Source organism: Nicotiana tabacum, chromosome 8 (genome assembly GCF_000715075.1).
Source record: "Nicotiana tabacum cultivar K326 chromosome 8, ASM71507v2, whole genome shotgun sequence".
In the NCBI taxonomy this organism is placed as follows: domain Eukaryota; kingdom Viridiplantae; phylum Streptophyta; class Magnoliopsida; order Solanales; family Solanaceae; genus Nicotiana; species Nicotiana tabacum.
Window position 1 is genome coordinate 210,662,009 of NC_134087.1, and position 18,676 is coordinate 210,680,684.

The 18,676-nt window shown below is 38.7% G+C and overlaps 2 protein-coding genes and 1 long non-coding RNA gene across 3 annotated transcripts; 1 reads left to right on the forward strand and 2 right to left on the reverse strand.

Annotated features, from left to right (window-relative positions):
* Positions 1–8,479, forward strand: LOC107781612 (putative galacturonosyltransferase 6). Its single transcript, XM_016602348.2, has 9 exons — positions 1–891; positions 981–1,015; positions 4,036–4,077; positions 4,174–4,249; positions 4,354–4,427; positions 5,428–5,660; positions 6,336–6,693; positions 7,177–7,698; positions 7,807–8,479. Exons 1-9 carry the CDS (start codon positions 780–782, stop codon positions 8,077–8,079), a joined length of 1,725 nt encoding a protein of 574 aa, XP_016457834.1. The 5' UTR covers positions 1–779; the 3' UTR covers positions 8,080–8,479.
* A 1,399-nt stretch (positions 8,480–9,878) lies between these two features.
* On the reverse strand, positions 9,879–11,667 carry LOC142162620 (uncharacterized). The gene is made up of 3 exons (XR_012693844.1): positions 11,456–11,667; positions 11,043–11,099; positions 9,879–10,193 (listed from the first exon to the last, which is right to left on the reverse strand). It is a non-coding gene; the product is annotated as an uncharacterized LOC142162620 (long non-coding RNA).
* A 666-nt stretch (positions 11,668–12,333) lies between these two features.
* On the reverse strand, positions 12,334–16,971 carry LOC142163527 (uncharacterized). Its single transcript, XM_075220828.1, has 9 exons — positions 16,654–16,971; positions 16,493–16,546; positions 16,307–16,385; positions 15,659–16,003; positions 15,091–15,472; positions 14,323–14,398; positions 13,855–14,074; positions 13,339–13,698; positions 12,334–12,614 (listed from the first exon to the last, which is right to left on the reverse strand). The coding sequence occupies exons 1-9, from the start codon at positions 16,969–16,971 to the stop codon at positions 12,334–12,336; spliced, it is 2,115 nt and encodes a 704-aa protein (XP_075076929.1).
* Between the last annotated feature and the right edge of the window lie 1,705 nt (positions 16,972–18,676).

Below are 18,676 nucleotides of genomic sequence, written 5' to 3' on the forward strand. Positions count from 1 at the left end.
ATTTTAAGAAAAGCTGTAATTACTCATTCCTTCTCCCTCCTAAATTTCATTCCTTTCTTTGAACTCACGAACATGGCACCACATCTTTCTCCGTTTTCATCGCTTCTCTTTTTAATAAAAATCCAATTTTTAAATCATTAATTACATTCATAGATCCTTTTGACCCCCAAAACAGACAAATCAAATAAACATGAAAAACCCCACTACTCCATTTTTTCTGTGTTCACTTTATATCAAGACTCAAGTTTTTGCCTTATAATCTGTATCTTTTTGCTTATCTTGTTTAATTTTACAATACCCTTTTGCCTTCTGTTTCAATTTTTTCCTCTCACTTTCTATCAAGACTCTGTTTTTTTGCTCACTTTCTATATATCAAGACTCAATTTTTATACTTATAATCTGGTTTTTTGGCATATTTTGTTTAATTATCAAATACCCTTTTGCCTTCTGTTTCAATTTTTCTTGTTAACTTTCTGAAGGCTCAATTTTTTTGTTCACTTTCAATCAAGACTCAATTTTTTGCTCACTTTCTATATATAAAGACTCAATTTTTATCTGATTTTTTGGCATATTTTGTTGAATGATCATATACCCTTTTGCCTTCTGGTTCATATTTATGCTTTGATGAGGCTATTTCACAGTTCACACTACTACATTTTTTTTTTCATTTTCTCTATATAAAGACTCAATTTTTATCCTTATAAAAACTGAGTCGTTTTACATATTTTGATTAATAATCCAATACCCTTTTGGCTTCTGTTTCATACTTATATGCTTTGATGAGGAGATTTCGACGATGTACGAGGATTTCTATCCTCTCTTTGCTTGCTATATCAGTGTTGACTCCTATTTTTCTGCTTTCTTTTAGGCTCAAAAACCTCAACTCTGATGGTATATATTTTGACTTCTTATTGTTAACTTTTGGATTTTTTGAGGTTTCAGTTTAATCTGAGTTGTGTTTATTTTCATTTTTTGTGCAGTATCAAGAGATTTTGTTGAAGACTTATCAATTCTTGTAAGTTTAGTTTTCTTTAGTTCCATATGTTTTATGTTGTTGCCACTTGTGATTTGTTGACTAATGTTGTTCTTGTTTATTCTTTTGTAATTAAAAAAGATTAGCTTTAGCAACTTATAAAGAAAGAAAAAGCATAAGCTTTTGTATAATTAAGTTGAGTTATGCATCTTTGGCACCATATAATGGAATTAAAGAAAAAAGCATAAGCCTTTGTATACTTAAGCTCAGTTATGCATCTTAGTGTCATGACCCACCACATTATTATGCCACGTAGGTGCCACTTGGCATATATTTTTGCCATATGGAAGGGTTACATAAGTTAGGAAAAAGATCTTGGTGGAATATTCTAGAACTATGCAGAATTTCCTTGGAAATGTTCTAGATATTTATGCACTTGTAGGAAGGTTCTAGAGAAATATAGAGGTTTTCTTAGGAAGACCTTATAACCCTATAGAATTGTTAGGAAAGTCCTTAGAAGAATTTAGATGTGTAGAATATTCTAGAGAAGAGACTTAGTTGTAAATATGGAAGGACTTGTAGAACAATTATTATTTACATATTAGCCCCTAGGTGATTATTATAAATAAGGGGCATTCATTTGTAATTCAGGAACCAAGCAAAACAATCAAGTTCTCTATAATACAAAAGCTTCCTTTGGCAATTCTCACGTGTTATAACATTTCTTAGCAATCTTGAGTGTAGTAAGGCTGACTTGGCATAGCAAGAACGTGAGCAGGGTGTGCAAGATCGTGAGCGAGTTGTCAAGTGCCGCACGTTCGCTTAGTTTAAGACTAAGGATGTGACAACGTGGTATTAGAGCAAAGGTTATGACTAAGGAATGTTAGAAAGAATACAAGAGATTGCTAGAAGGAAGTTTTGTAGGGAACCATGGCCGGAATTACCAAGGGCTTGGTACTTGCAGAAGGGATCAACTCGAAGGTCCCTAAGCGAAAGCAGTATGGTGGTGCACGGGCTGCACGCGAGGTGGCAGACTGGCGGAAGCTAAGGGAGCTCCGACAGAGGCCACAATTCGGGAGTATGTACGCGAGTTCACTACCTTAATGCTGCAAATCTCGTCATTGTCCGAGGAAGATTTCCTCTTCTACTTCATGGATAGGTTGCAAAATTGGACAAAGCATAAGTTAAGAAGACATCAAATAGCCAACGTGAATGGGGCCATCGGAGTAGCCTAGTCACTTGTTGACTTCAAGATGGAGCCTGCCAAGTCCAAAGAAGGCAACGCCGAGAGGGATGGGGGAGATCATGATGAGGACAACGGGAAATGCATAGCCGAGGTATACAAGGGTAATGGCAAGGGGCCATCCCATAACGGACAGGGGTCCAAAAGAAACGGCAAGGGGCCGGAAAATGGTAGGGAGTACGTGCCTAAAAGAGGGTGCTATTTCTTTGAATGATCACATCGGGCAAGTGAATGCTCAGAGTTGGGGAAGCTTGCAGCAATGATAGGGAACTTTGCTCAAGCACATAAGGATGACACAGGGGGAATCACCTGTATTGGAGGGATGCGCTTGGAATCTAAGCCGAAAGTAGGGGATTCCAAATCCTATCTTGGCACGATGCAAATGGAGCATGGTGGCAGCAAGAAAAGTTGGACGGACATAGTTGAAGAGGATGGCGAGTTATAAAGTGATGGCATGCTATCAGACTCAGACGATGCACCAAGCAGAGGGTTCAAGTTTGCCAGTAAGGATGGACCATGGAGGGCAGCCAAATAGGGAGTGGAAGCATGGACTCGATGCTTGAGAAGCTGCTACACTTGGTTGAGTCATGGGAAGATTCAGGTCAAGAGCAAGGAGGGGCATCCGATGGGCGGAGGATGGAGGCCATCATTGCTAGTTGTCCAAAGTACAAACGACATAAGAAGAAAGGTAGTCAATACCTTGTGAAATGGGAAGGAGAACCACTTCATAGGGTATCATGGCTAATGTACAAAGATTTTCGATGATGCCAAGGCGATGTGCGCGCGTACGTGTCGATGCTTTGTGCCGAGGGCGGCACAAAATTGGGTGGGGGAGAGTGTCATGACCCACCACATCATTATGCCACGTAGGTGCCACTTGGCATATATTTTTGTCATATGGAAGGGTTATATAAGTTAGGAAAAAGATCTTGGTGGAATATTCTAGAACTATGCAGAATTTCCTTGGAAATGTTTTAGATATTTATGCACTTGTAAGAAGGTTCTAGAGAAATATAGAGGTTTTCTTAGGAAGACCCTAGAACCCTATAGAATTGTTAGGAAAGTCCTTAGAAGAATCTAAATGTGTAGAATATTCTAGAGAAGGGACTTAGTTGTAAATATGGAAGGACTTGTAGAACAATTATTATTTACATATTAGCCCCTAGGTGATTAGTATAAATAGGGGCATTCATTTGTAATTCAGGAACCAAGCAAAACAATCAAGTTCTCTATAATACAAAAACTTCCTTTGGCAATTCTCATGTGTTCTAACATTTCTTAGCGATCTTGAGTGTAGTAAGGCTGACTTGGCATAGCAAGAACGTGAGCAGGGTGTGCAAGATCGTGAGCGAGTTGTCAAGTGCCGCACGTGTACTTATTTTAAGACTAAGGACGTGACACCATTCCTGGTCTGGGGAGGGTAGTGTGTACGCAGACCTTACCTACCCCAGGGAGGTAGAGAAACTGTTTCCGAAAAACCCTCGGCTCGAGAGGATGAATAGAAACAAACAATCTTAGGCACCATATAATGGAAAGAAAAAGAACATAAACTTTTGTATAGTTAAGTTCAGTTATGCATATTTGGCACCATCTAATGGAAAGATAAAGCTGAAATAGATAATGTTTTCTCTTCCTTTGTTGTCCTGCTCCTGTGGATAAGCAAACAGGATCGAAGCGAAGGAGGAATCTACATTTCTTCAACTATTTTCTTGCTTTTCTTTTTGCATAATTGTCTTATTAATGTTATCATACTAAATAGAGAAACAAATATCTGACTGATTTGTTTTATTTTTTTGGGCACTTGAATTCTACTCTTCAGAAGCATAGAATAGAGGCTCAAGCAAATAGTGCAGTTAAACTGGTAATAAAAAGTTTTGATAAAGCCTACTTACTCTGTGTGAAAGTCTAACCGTGATCACTACTGATGCTTGTAAATCTTTGTACGTTGTTTCTTTAGGAAGAAGTTGTAGGCCTAAAAGAACCAACATTGGTTGTGTACAGAGATGGAGAGCATAGCTCTACAGTCAGTTCAGGTGAGAACGATAGGCTTGACAAAGCAGAGAATTTTAACTTTAAATGCCTTTATCCCTTTTTTCCTTCATTTCTGTGCAGCATTTAACTATACTCTCAATTACAGGAACCACATATGGTGGCGAAGAAAAAAATCAACAAAATCTATCTGAGCAAAAAGTGTCCTCATCAAGAGAAAAGGTATTTTTCTGTTTAGCAATCTATTGCGTGTTATAGCTGAAGATAGAGGAGGCTATAATTTCCTATCTCGCGAGAAATTATAACTTTCATCACTTAGTACTTAACAAGAACGCCCTTCATGTTGGTTGTCGCCAGAATTGCGAGTATTAGACTTACTGTAACTTCTAATTTGGCTGCATAGACTGGAAAATGTTCACATTTAGTTATGTAATGTTGGAAAAGTTAGGAGTTAGTTATACATAAAAATGTTTGCCATTGTATCCATTTTGAATTGTCAAGCTGTTGCTTTAATTGTGATGATCATGTTGATGTGTAGAGAGAAAAAGAAGTATCCACATATTTGCTTTTGCTATATCTAGAATCGCATTTTCTAACTTCAGTTGAGTAGAAATGTTTGATATTAGACGTGCATGAGGTAGGAAATAGAGAGCATGTCAATTTAGGGCTTCAATGAAAGTTCACGAGAAGAATTGAGGATGCCATTTCCACTTTCACTTTGTCAAAATTCATTGAAAACATTAAGGCCCCGTTTGGCCATACATTTTGGCAACGTTTTTTTCAAATCTTTTTTGAAAACATTGTTTGTCCATAGATTAATGATCTATTTTTGAAAAATTTCTGAAATTATTTTTCAAGTTCCCAAAATCTAGTTTAGGGTAGATTTTGGGTGAAACTTGTTCTCCCACTCACAAAACTTCAAATTTTTTTCAAATAAAATGCATGTTCAAACATAATTTAAACTTCCAAAAATTATTTTTCAAAACTAATTCAAAAATTATTTTTTTCAAGTTTCAACTAAATCTATATCCAAACGCTAGCTAAAATGTTAGATTTGGTAGTCCGAACCTTCCTTTCCTCTCTTTTCTGATAGATATCTCCATCTGGGTGCACTTCACTTGGTCGTGTGCAACTCTAATGTTTTTTTTTCTTATTTTGTTCATAGCAACTACACTCTTATTGTGAGTTTGCAGTCCGCTGATTTCTGTTAGGGTTATGGCAGGAGAAGTCCAGACCAAAAGGGGTTCAACAAAGTCAGGGTGTACAGGCCCATTCGCGGAGGTCATTAGATGAGAAGGTAAAAGAGATGAAAGATCAGGTGATTAGGGCCAAAGTATACTTGAGTTTTGCCCCGCCAGGTAGCAACTCTCATTTTGTGAAAGAGTTAAAGCTACGAATTAAAGAGCTAGAACGAGCTATGGGTGATGTTACAAAAGATTCTCGTTTGTCAAGGAGGTGAGATCATTTTTCTTGCCCCCACAATATCCACTGAACAGGCTACGACGTGCTCCTTCATTTGTTAAATATAAAGCTTAATCAATGCAGTTTATAGAACCTGGCTCATTTGATCTGTCAATTTCTAATCAGCAGCATAAAATCTGTTTGGTTTGAGTAGTGGCTTTGTCGTGCTATGATCTGTACTAACTGAGACTGCTCTAATCTTAGCAGAGGATAATTTATTTAGAGTAGAAGTGGGGTATAAGTCAGTCAAGCTATTGTCTCGTAATAGACAAGAATATTTACTTGATATTGACTCAGGATATTTGAAATATATTGGTTGACCTTACTGACAATTGTTTAAAATAGGCAACAAATACTGTTCTTTAATACTCCCTCCATCCAATTTGTTTGATGCATTTCGGATTTCGAGAGTCAAACAGGTTTTCTTTGACCATGATTTTTTTCATATCTTTTAAATATTTTAATTATTAATTATTGTGACTTATAGTACTTTCGATGTAGTTTCCAAATATGTAAGTTTTATTTCAAAAAAATTAAAGATTTTATATTTGAATTGACGGTCAAAATTAAGAAGTTTGGCTTTTGAAATACGAGATGCATCAAACAAATTGGGACAGAGCGAGTAGTTAATATGTTGTATGTATAATCTAAGAGTAGCTAGCTTTCCAGGGCAACACAGAAGATGAAAGCCATGGACTCGACGCTGCTGAAAGCGAGCAGAATGTACCCTGATTGCTCAGCTATGGTGAAGACACTTCGTGCCATGATGTATAATGCTGAAGAACAGCTTCGATCACAAAGGCATCAAACTTCCTTCCTTGTACAGCTTGCTGCAAGAACTGCTCCGAAAGGCCTTCATTGCCTTTCCATGCGTTTGACCACTGAATATTTTGCCCTGCAGCCTGAGGAGCGGGAGCTTCCTAACCAACATAAATTCCAGAATCCAGATTTCTATCACTTTGCTGTCTTCTCAGACAATGTTTTGGCATGTTCTGTGGTTGTCAATTCAACTGTTTCAACTGCTAAGGTATGCTGCTCCATTTTTTCTTTTTTCTTTTTCTCCTCATCACCTTTCTTTTAAAATCCCTTATTCCTTCATGTGCTTTTCGTCTTTCCTTCAATTTTTCCCTTTTCCCTTTATATAATATAGCAACATTAATTATAGTACGATATGGATGGCCTTCAGAGGAAACACCTCATTTTCTTGGGTTAGTTTACACTTTACAGTGTTTGTCATCATTTTTTGGTCGAACTGTAGGAAAGAATTTTTGCCCCAAGTTTGGAGGTGACAAATTCTAGGTCATGCACATAAATACTACTAAGTTATAAGGATATAAATGAGTATTACTCAGGCATCAGTCTTCACTTCTGCAAAAACATTTTCATGATCAGTTGCTTGCCTCTGCCCATTTTTATGATTGCAGTAGTACTATCCTTTCAACAGCTAATTAATGCAATAAGGATAGGATAAGCGGAGAAAATTTGAAGGTAAATGTTTATGTACTTGCAGGATCCAGAGAGAATCGTCTTTCATATAGTGACTGATTCTGTTAACCTGCCAGCCATGACAATGTGGTTCTTGATGAATCCTCCCGGCAAAGCTACAATTCAAATTCAGAGCATAGATAGTTTTGAATGGTTACCAACCAAATACAACGAGGATATGAAGAAGCAAAAGGGCCTTGATCCAAGATACGCTTCTGCATTGAACCACTTGCGCTTTTATCTGCCTGATATTTTTCATTCCCTGGACAAGATTGTGTTCCTCGACCATGACGTGGTTGTGCAAAAGGATTTAACCAGACTTTGGGACATCAACATTAAAGGTAAAGTGAACGGTGCAGTGGAGACTTGTCGTGAAGGTGAGCCTTCATTCCGCCGAATGGATATGTTCATCAATTTCACAGACCCCTTGGTGGCAAATGGTTTTAATGCAAATACATGCACATGGGCATTCGGGATGAATATATTTGATCTACAAGAGTGGAGGAAACGAAACCTAACTGCACGATATCACGATTACTTGGAGCTGGTAATAGATCTATATCCTGCTGTTTGCAAATTGCTGTTTTATTATATACTCTTTTCCTTTTATCGTCATTGCTAAAAACATTTAGTTTATGTCGTTATGTTGATGCAGGGAAGTAAGAGACAATTACTGAAAGCTGGTAGTTTGCCAATTGGTTGGATGACTTTTTACAAACACACACATCCTCTAGATAGGCAATGGCATCTCCTCGGATTGGGGCATGACTCTGGCGTCGCACAAGCTGAAATTGAGCAGGCGGCAGTGATTCATTATGATGGAGTTATGAAACCATGGTTAGATATTGGGATACAAAAGTACAAGCCATCTTGGACAAAGCATGTTAGCTATGAACATCCATATCTGCAACAGTGCAATTTACACTAGTAGTAATCTTGATCCTAGAGGTGTAGTTTGAGTTATTCCACTTCACTATGATTATTCTTTTCTTCACAGTGTAGGAGCCACTTACATCCACCTTGGCGCAATGGTAACAAGTTTCCGCCATGTGACCAGGAAGTCATGGATTCAAGCTCTGAAAACATACTCTTGTACAAAATGCATGGTCAGGTTGCGTACAACAGATCCTATGCAGTATGGCCTTTTCCAGGATACGTGCATAGCGAGAGCTTAGTGCACCGAGCTGCCTCTTTTAGTGTAGGGACCACTCCTGTTAACCTGATTCTTTCCATATTGATCCACTATATATTCTTCCTTTGTAAAGTTCAACTCCCCTTGTTGCCCCTTTTTTCTCCACTTGAAATTTTACACAAACTCATCCCAAATAGCAATAACTTTATTTGAACATTTTCTGAGATGGCTTCTAATTTCTTTAGATACGTTAGAAGAGAGCGTGACTTTAAATAATAATTTGACATTTTGAGTCTTAGACAAATCACATTTGATTTAAACTTGGATCCTTAATCCATTTGTGTGGCAAAGATGAAAGCATTTTGGCCTTAACTCATTTTTTGGTAAGACAACTTTCTTTTGAAAAAACCAATTCTGCACCTCTATCATTTGAAATCCTTCAAATTGTCCCTTTTCAAGACTTCGACCATTTGATTTCACAAATGAAAGTTATTATTTTAATTAATTTAATCAATCACTTTACTCTATTTCAACACTCAATATTTAGCCTTAATTAATTTTTTAGTTCGATCGCTTAACCATTTAATATGGATCTTAAAGGGTGCTTTTAAAACTTTCTCTTTAGATTACTTGAACACTTAGAATCTTTAGGTTAAATAGACTAATTGACGGAGTTATACTTTATTACATTGCTTTAATTAATTTAGGTGTCCTGATCACCATAGAAATAACTAGGTGGCGACAAACAAAAACTCGAAATTACCAATATGTTGTACCATAGTTTAACTGAGAGATCTGTACTGATTATTTTCTTGTAACTTGATCTGCAGTGGTTTGTTGATGACTAATCATACTGCTTATTTGGTTTTATAATGTAGCCAACATTAGAGAATACTGAGTATTTGGTTTTATAGTGTAGCTAACATTAGAGAATACTGAGTATTTGGTTTTATAATGTAGCCAACATCAATTATTATAGGACAATATGGTTGGTCTTCAGAGGAAAACCCTCAATTTTCTTGGTTAGTTTATGGTATTTGCCATCATTTTTTGGTGGAACTGTAGGAAAGAATCTTTAGCTCGAGTTTGGAAGTGACAAATTCTAGGTCATGCACATAACTACTAGTAAGTTATAAGGATATAAATGAGTATTATATAAATGAGTATTACTCAGGTTTCTACTCTTCTGCAAAAACATTTTCAAGATTAGTTGCTTCCTTCCGATAAGGGGAGCCTTGGCGTAACTGGCAAAGTTGCCATGTGACCAGGAGATCATGAGTTCGAGCCGTGGAAATAACCTCTTGCAGAACTTCAGGGTAAGGCTGCATACAATAGACACTTGTAGTCCGACCCTTCTCAGGGTGCATAGCGGGAGCTTAGTACACCGGGTTGCCTTTTTTTCGTTGCTTCCTCCTGTCCATTTTTTATGATTGCAGTAATACTATCATTTCATCAGCTTATATGCAATAGGGAATATGCATAAGTACCCCCTGACCTATACCCGAATTCTTGTCACACCCCAGCCTTGGGAGGTGTGGCTAGCACCCGATGCCCGAAGGCCCGAGCGAACCAACAATGAGATATGATCTGAAATATAAAGAGCCCAACACGACATATATATATGACCTAGGCCAACAAGGCTGCAACAACAGTATAACAACTATCTAGAAGGCCGATAGGGCCATACGAAAAATATATATATACAATGACCGCTAGTCTGCAAGCCTCTAAGAGTGTAAGACAATCTCAACAGGGCGGGACAAAGCCCCCGACATGCCCAAAACCACACATATACATCTGTAATAGTACCTATGGACTCAAAGTCAGCAACTCCGAAGAAGTGGAGTGCGAAACCCAACGCTGATCCTGGGGGTCCTACTGAGAAGGCACGCCACTCTGTCTATCCGAACCTGTGGGCATGAACACAACGCATAAAAATGTGTCAGTACGAAATATGTACTGAATATGTAGGGCGACAAGTGTAACATAAAAAATGTAATTAACAAGAGAAGAGATATAAAGACAATTTGAATTCTGAAACTAGCCTCGGTAGGAAACTAAAATTCAACATGAATATAAATGTATGCTCGTGAAATCGTCATTCACTATCGCTACTTATAATATATCACATTATATAATAATAAATCCCTCTGTGGGGCTATAATATCCATAACATACCCGGCCATAATAAAGGCTCGGTAGAATCGTACCCGGCCACGTAAAGCTCGGTAATCCCAATTGATCTGTGGTTACTCAATAGGTGTCATACCCGGCCGTCTATAGTGCGGCTCGGTAATGAAAGTAAATACATACATGTATTAAATCGTGAATTATATAAGTGCAATGCAAAACTAACCTTAAAAGATGTATTCTAAGAAGAGTCAAAGTGGCCGACCATCATTATTCCTCGACTATCATGGTTGTTGCTAAAATATTTAATTTTTTTACTACGAGCCAATAAGTACTAAGAACATGAGAGTTATGTATTATGAATACCTTTGAAGTAAGTGTTACTTATTCATGATTTATATGAACGTCGAAAGGAGAACGAGTAAAAAGGCTCTAGTTCTTTTTAAGCAAGGAACAAGGAAATCCGAGAATTCATAGATATTCTCTAGAGTAAGCAATCTATGAGAAAGGATCAGATCTAAGCATCTTTATAAGTTGAAGGTGAAATAACTCGAATCCGACGAGACAATTCGATAAACGTTTATTCGAATTCTAGTCATGCCGAAAAGTATAGCGAAAGCTCTACATACCTTGTCGATGGAGTTATATACTCTTTCTGAGACCTCGAAAGCCTTGGGAATGATTTCCTACATAATACGAAATATTCAATATCAAATTCAAGCTCATATCTTATATAATTCTTCATTTAGACATTTACACGAACAACTTGTGGCCATGAATTTGTAGACTCTTTTGTAGATTAATTTCCCCCCAACACACCACCAAATTTTACTTTACTACATCTCCTCATCGACAGGATTCCATCCATGTCTTCACAGATCCAAACAACACAATAAAACCATATAGAACTACCCCAACAATCAAGCCATATTAAGAGAGGTTTCTTTAAAAAATCAAGAACATTTCTATAGATGTTTCAACTATTTCTTAGGAATTCTTATGGTAGAAGTTTACAAAGATCAAAGAGGAAGTTAAATCATACCTTATGTGAAGAATTACTCAAAATTCGAAATTTCTTCAAGGCGGAGTCTTGCTATGAAAAGTGAAACACCGAAGAATTCACGATTCCGAAGTTACCATGGTGTTCTCCATCTTGAGGATGACTAAATTGTTGTTATCATTGGCTAGATAGATGGGAAGAGTTTGAGAGGAAATCCCTAGGTGTTAGGTTCTGTTTTGGAGAGGATAAAACGCAGGGGTTCTGTTTTAAAAATTGACTTAAATAAAGAAATTTTAACTAAACCCGACTAAGCACACTGTTCCCGTAACAGTGTGCACCCCTGTACGAAAATATTAATATCTCTCTACTCCGAAGTCATATTAACGAACGGTTTATTGCGTTGGAAACTAGACTCATAGACCTTCGATTCGGTAGATAGAACACACCATAACACCCAGCATATTGAGAGAAAAGCTCATCAACATTTTATCCAAATTCCAGTGAAATTTAAACCCGTAACTTGCGGCGATCTTTGTCGAATTTTTAATCACAACTCAAATGACTTCCAATCTTAACGTATAACTATCGCATCATTTAAATATCTCATAGAAATTATCTTCCTATAGAATTATCCCATTTACAACATGATAACGCCGAATACACAAGGAGTAACATTCTCCCCTCCTTAAGAACATTCGTCCTCGAATGTTAACGGTTAACCTAACTTCTGATATTTTTTTTTAAAATTTAGCTAGAGTTTCCCCTATAAATAGGACTACCCAAAACCTGTCATCAGCCCAAACATACATATCTAAGGCCACACAGGGCTACACATCATCATAATAACATCAACTTGGCCTCACACGACCATTTACTTATACAATAATGATAATAAGAAGGTTAGCCGTAACTTAATTACCTCAGTTGTCACTGGTTGATATCTGTGCAACACCTGCCATATTTGTCTCAAACATATCACCTGAAGACTCAAATAAATGAGGGTATCTGGACTTCATGTCCTCCTCGGCCTCCCATGTCAAATCCTCTACATTATTGCTCCTCCAAAGTACTTTTACTGAGGCTACCTCTTTAGTCTGTAGCTTACGGATTTGACGGTCAAGAATGGCAACAAGTATTTCTTCATATGACAAGTTCTCGGTGACTTGAATATCCTCAATAGGGCTGATGCAAGAAGGATCACCTAAGAATTTGCGAAGCATGGAAACGTGAAATACCGGATGGATTGCGTCTAATTCTGGTGGCAAGTCAAGTTTGTAGGCTACTCGCCCAATTCTCTGAACAATCTAATATGGCCCGACATATCTAGGGCTGAGTTTTCCCTTCTTGCCAAATCTCATTACACCCTTCATAGGTGACACTTTTAAGAATACCCAGTCTCCCACAACAAATTCCAAGTCTCGACGTCGGTTATCTGAATATGATTTGTCGACTTTGAGCTGTACGCAACCTTTCCTAGATCAACTTTACCTTTTCTACAGCTTGTTGTACCAATTCGGGTCCTAGAAACTTTGTCTCGCCAATATCAAACCAGCCAATATCAGATCTGCATTTCCTCCCATATAGTGCCTCATAGGGTGCCATCTGAATACCGGCGTGATAACTGTTATTGTAGGCAAACTCAATAAGCGGTAAATGATCTTCCCAACTTCCCTTGAAGTCTAAGACACAAGCTCGCAACATATCTTCGAGTGTCTGAATAGTGCGTTCGGCTTGTCCGTCGGTCTGCGGATGAAATGCTGTACTAAGGTTAACAAGAGTACCCAAACTTTCTTGAAAAGACCTCCAAAAATTAGCTGTAAATTGGGCACCTCTGTCAGATATAATAGAAAACGGAACTCCATGTAGCCGAACTATTTCCTTGATATACAGGCTCGCATAGTCTTCAGCTGAATAGGTGGTCCTACCTGGGAGAAAGTGAGCTGATTTTGTTAGCCTATCCACAATGACCCAAATAGAATTGAACTTACGGCGAGAATTGGGCAATCTTGTAATGAAATCCATATTAATCGATTCCCATTTCCAAGCTGGAATCTCAATATTTTGAAGTAGCCCTCCAGGTTTCTGGTATTCAGTTTTAACCTGCTGGCAGTTGGGACACTGAGCCACAAATGTGGCTATATCTTTCTTCATGCCGTTCCACCAGTATAGCTGACGAAGATCATGATACATTTTGGTTGAACCAGGATGAACTGAGTACCGAGACTGGTGGATCTCTGTCATAATTTGCTTACGAAGCTCCCCAACATTAGGTACACACCATCGGCCTTTATATTTTAGAATTCCATTATTAGATTGTTTGAACAACTGCTTCTTCTAAAAAGGGATGCTCTCTTTAATCTTGACTAGCTCCGGATCCTCAAATTGACGTATTTCTACCTCATCTACCAGTGACGACCCCACAATATTTTGGACTACTATACCCTGGTCACCTGTATCATGTAGTCGCACACTCAGGTTAGCCAATCGATATATCTCTTTAGTCATTTCTAATTTCCCAACTTCTACATGCTTCAAGTTGCCCATGGATTTGTGACTCAACGCATCAGCTACCACATTCGCTTTGCCCGGATGGTACAAAATATCCACATCATAGTCCTTCAGCAATTCAAGCCATCTCCTTTGTCTTAAGTTCAAGTCTTTCTGCTTAAATATATATTGTAAACTTTTGTGATCTGATAATTGTATTTTCAAGATAATGACGCCATATTTTCAACACCATAAAGATAATGACGCCATATTTTCAAGGCAAATATAATGACTGCTAAATCAATATCGTGAGTCGGATAATTGTATTCGTGCTTCCGCAACTGCCTCGAAGCATATGCAATAACTTTTCCATGCTGCATTAGAACACATCCCAATCCCACCCTGGATGCATCATAACATACCACATAACCTTCAGATCCTTCCGGAAGTGCTAGAACAGGTGCTGATGTTAAGCGTTTCTTCAACTCATGAAAGCTCCTTTCACATGCATCAGACCATTGGAACTTAACGGCTTTGTGTGTCAATTTTGTCATGGGAGCAGCAATAGAAGAGAAGTTCTCAACAAATCTCCGATAATAACCAGCTAAGCCCAAGAAACTACGAACTTCTGTAGGAGTTGTGGGTCTAGGCCAATTTTGTATTGCTTTAATTTTCTGACCATCTACCTTAATACCTTTATCGGAAACGATATGCCCAAAGAAAGCCACTTAATTCAACCAAAATTCACATTTGGAGAATTTAGCATATAATTTCTGATTTTTCAAAGTCTGTAACACCACACGCAAATGATCCTCATGTTCTGTTTCTGATCGAGAATATACCAGAATATCATCAATGAAAACAATTACAAATATATCTAGAAATGGCTTGAAAACCCGATTCATTAAATTCATGAAAGCTGCTGGTGCATTAGTAAGACCGAAAGACATCACAAGCAATTCATAATGGCCATATCTAGTCCGGAAATCCGTTTTCGAATATCTCTCTCCTTAACTCGCAACTGGTGATAGCCGGATCGAAGGTCAATCTTTGAGAAATATTTGGCACCTTGCAACTGATCAAATAAATCATCAATTCTGGGTAAGGGGTACTTGTTCTTGATTGTCACTTTGTTGAGCTGACGATAGTCAATACACATTCTTAACGAACCATCCTTCTTACGAACAAACAACACTGGTGCACCCCAGGGAGATGTGCTGGGCCTGATAAAGCCTTTATTCAGAAGATCCTTCAACTGGGCTTTCAATTCTTTTAATTCAGCAGGAGCCATTCTGTATGGAGGAATAGATATTGGCTGAGTATATGGAAACATATCAATAGCAAAGTCGATTTCTCTTTCTGGAGGAAGACCAGGAAGTTCATCAGGAAATACATCGGGAAATTCATTCACGACGGGAACCGATTGAAGAGTTGGAGATTTCACCTCCATATCATGCACTCGTACCAAATGATAGATGTACCCTTTCAAAATCATTCTTCGAGCTTTAAGGTAAGAAATAAACTTTCCCTTAGGCGCTGCAGCATCACCTTTCCATTCAATAATAGGCTCACCTGGAAAATTAAAACGAACAATCTTTGTCCAGCAATCTACATTGGCATAACAAGAAGCCAACCAATCCATACCCATAATGATATCAAAATCAACCATTTCTAGCTCATGCAAATCAGCTAACGTATGGCGGTCATGAATCTTCACGTCACAACTTCGATATACCCGTCTAACTACAACAGACTCACCCATTGGCGTAGATACCTCAAAGGACTTTTGCAACAATTCAGGCTCTCTATCCCATTTACTAGCAACTAAGGGGGAGATATACGACAATGTAGAACCAGGATCTATCAAGGCATACATATCGATAGAAAAGACGGATAGTATACCTGTAACCACGTCCGGAGATAACTCTAAATCCTGACGACTCGATAAAGCATATATGCGATTCTGCTGACCTCTTGGACCAGAGGCGCCAAATCTTCCCCTACCCCTGCCAGCTGATGTCTGCATACTCTGCCTAGGAGGACGTACCGAAGAAGAAGAAGAAGCCCATGCAGATGCCGTCGGCTGAGCCATACCCCCTCCACCTGTCATCGGACAATGTTTCATAATATGACATGGCTATCCACATCCATAACATGCATCAGAACCCTGGCGACATGGTCCAAAATGATTTCGGCCACATCGATCACATCTAGGAAACTAAGGCCTCATCTGACTGAACTCGCCTCTAAACTGTGGACCTGGGATACGAGAACTCTGACCTGGACCAGAATAAGTGGTCCGATCATGTCGCTATCCCTGAAACTGTGGCGGCGCACTGGCTACTAGATAAGATTGACGCCGGGGAAAATGTGGCCTAAATCCACCTCGAAACTCTCATGTGTTACCTGCGAACCGCGCCCTCTTCTGCTGACCTCTATCATGCTCTCGATTGGCTCGTTGTTTCCTCTTGCGATTCTCTAGACCCTGTGCATATGCTTGAGAATACGAGCAATATCCATTCCTTGGTTTAGAGAAGCTGTAGTGCACTCATTTATCAAATGTGCCCCCAAACCACTAACAAACTGGTGTACCCGATCACTCATATCAGCAACAATCGTAGGAGCATACCTAGACAAAGAGTTGAACTACATGCTATATTCCCGAACACTCATATTACCCTGTTCTAAGTGTAAGAACCTATCTCGTCGGGCTCTTCGAAGCTCAATTGGCAAATATTGCTGTAAAAATGCACCTTCCATGTCACTGGTGGCACATTAGGCCCCCGAGTCTGATTCCAAGTCTCATACCATGTCACAGCAACATCACGTAGTTTATAAAAAGTAAACTCCACTGACTCAATATCCGTGGCATGTATAATTTGTAAGGTCTGTTGCATAAGATCCAGAAAATCCTGTGGGTCAGCATTAAGATCAACCCCTGTAAATACTGGAGGATCCAAGTTGATAAAGTCCCGAACTCTTGCACTCACGGACCTATCAGCAATACCGAGGGTCTGGTGTTGGGCCTGAAAGGCCACTATTCGAGTCAACAATTGTACAACACTCCGCATGTCTAGGTCCTAATCAGGAATAACTGCGAGAGGGACTAGAGGTATGTTAGCTCCTCTACGCCCTTCCGGGGGTGGTGGGGGTGCTGCCCCGGAAGCCTGAGAATTAGCCTCATTCTGTGGCTCATGTTGATCTACATTAGCAGGTGGCACCAGACTTGTGCCCTCTCCCGCCTCCTCATCCAATCTTTGAATAAATTTCATAGCCACTTGTCGTCTCGTAGTATTAGGCATCACTGAGAAGGTAAACAAAAAGAGAATTAGGAATGAATACTTATGATTAGGCTCTATTGCACGATCTAGATCAAGAAGAAAGTAATAATCCTAAATGCCCAATAGCCTCGTGTTTATAAGTGTGGTGCACAACACACCATAAACAAGACTCTACTAGACACGACTTGCAGACTCCCTAGGATTGACCTGCTCTAATACCAAGTTTGTCACACCCCAACCTTGGGAGGTGTGGCTGGCACCCGATGCCCGAAGGCCCGAGTGAACCAACCATGAGATATGATCTGAAATATAATAACCTGCAGCACGACATATATATATATATATATATATATATATATATATATATATATATATATATATATATATATATATATATATATATATATATGAACTAGGCCAACAAGGCTGCAACAACAGTATAACAGCTATCCAGAAGGCTGATAGGGCCATACGAAAAATATATATATACAATGATCGCTAGTCTGCAAGCCTCTAAGATGTAAGACAATCTCAACAGAGTGGGACAAAGCCCCCGACATGCCCAAAATCACACATATACATCTGTAATAGTACCTATGGACTCAAAGTCAGCAACTCCGAAGAAGTGGAGTGTGAAACCCAACGCTGATCCTGGGGGTCCTACTGAGGAGGCACGCCGTTCTGTCTATCCGAACCTGTGGGCATGAACACAGTGCATAAACATGCGTCAGTACGAAATATGTACTGAATAAGTAGGGCGACAAGTGTAACATGAAAAATGAAATTAACAAGAGAAGAGATATAAAGACAATTTGAATTCTGAAACTAGCCTCGGTGGGAAACTAAAATTCAACATGGATATAAATGTATGCTCGTGAAATCGTCATTCACTATCGCTACTTATAATATATCACATTATATAATAATAAATCCCTTTGTGGGGCTATAATATCCATAACATACCCGGCCATAATAAAGGCTCGATAAAATCGTACCCGGCCACGTGAAGCTCGGTAATCCCAACTGATCAGTGGTTACACAATAGGTGTCATACCCGGCCGTCTATAGTGCGGCTCGGTAATGAAAGTAAATACATACATGTATTAAATCGTGAATTATATAAGTGCAATGCAAAACTAACCTTAAAAGACGTATTCTAAGAAGAGTCAAAGTGGCCTACCATCATTATTCCTCGACTATCATGGTTGTTGCTAAAATATTTAATTTTTTTACCACGAGACAACAAGTACTAACAACATGAGAGTTATGTATTATGAATACCTTTGAAGTAAGTGTTACTTATTCATGGTTTATATGAACGTCGAAAGGAGAACGAGTAAAAAGGCTCTAGTTCTTTTTGAGCAAGGAACAAGGAAATCCGAGAATTCATAGATATTCTCTAGAGTAAGCAATCTATGATAAAGGATCAGATCTAAGCATCTTTATAAGTTGAAGGTAAAATAACTCAAATCCGAAGAGACAATTCGATAAACGT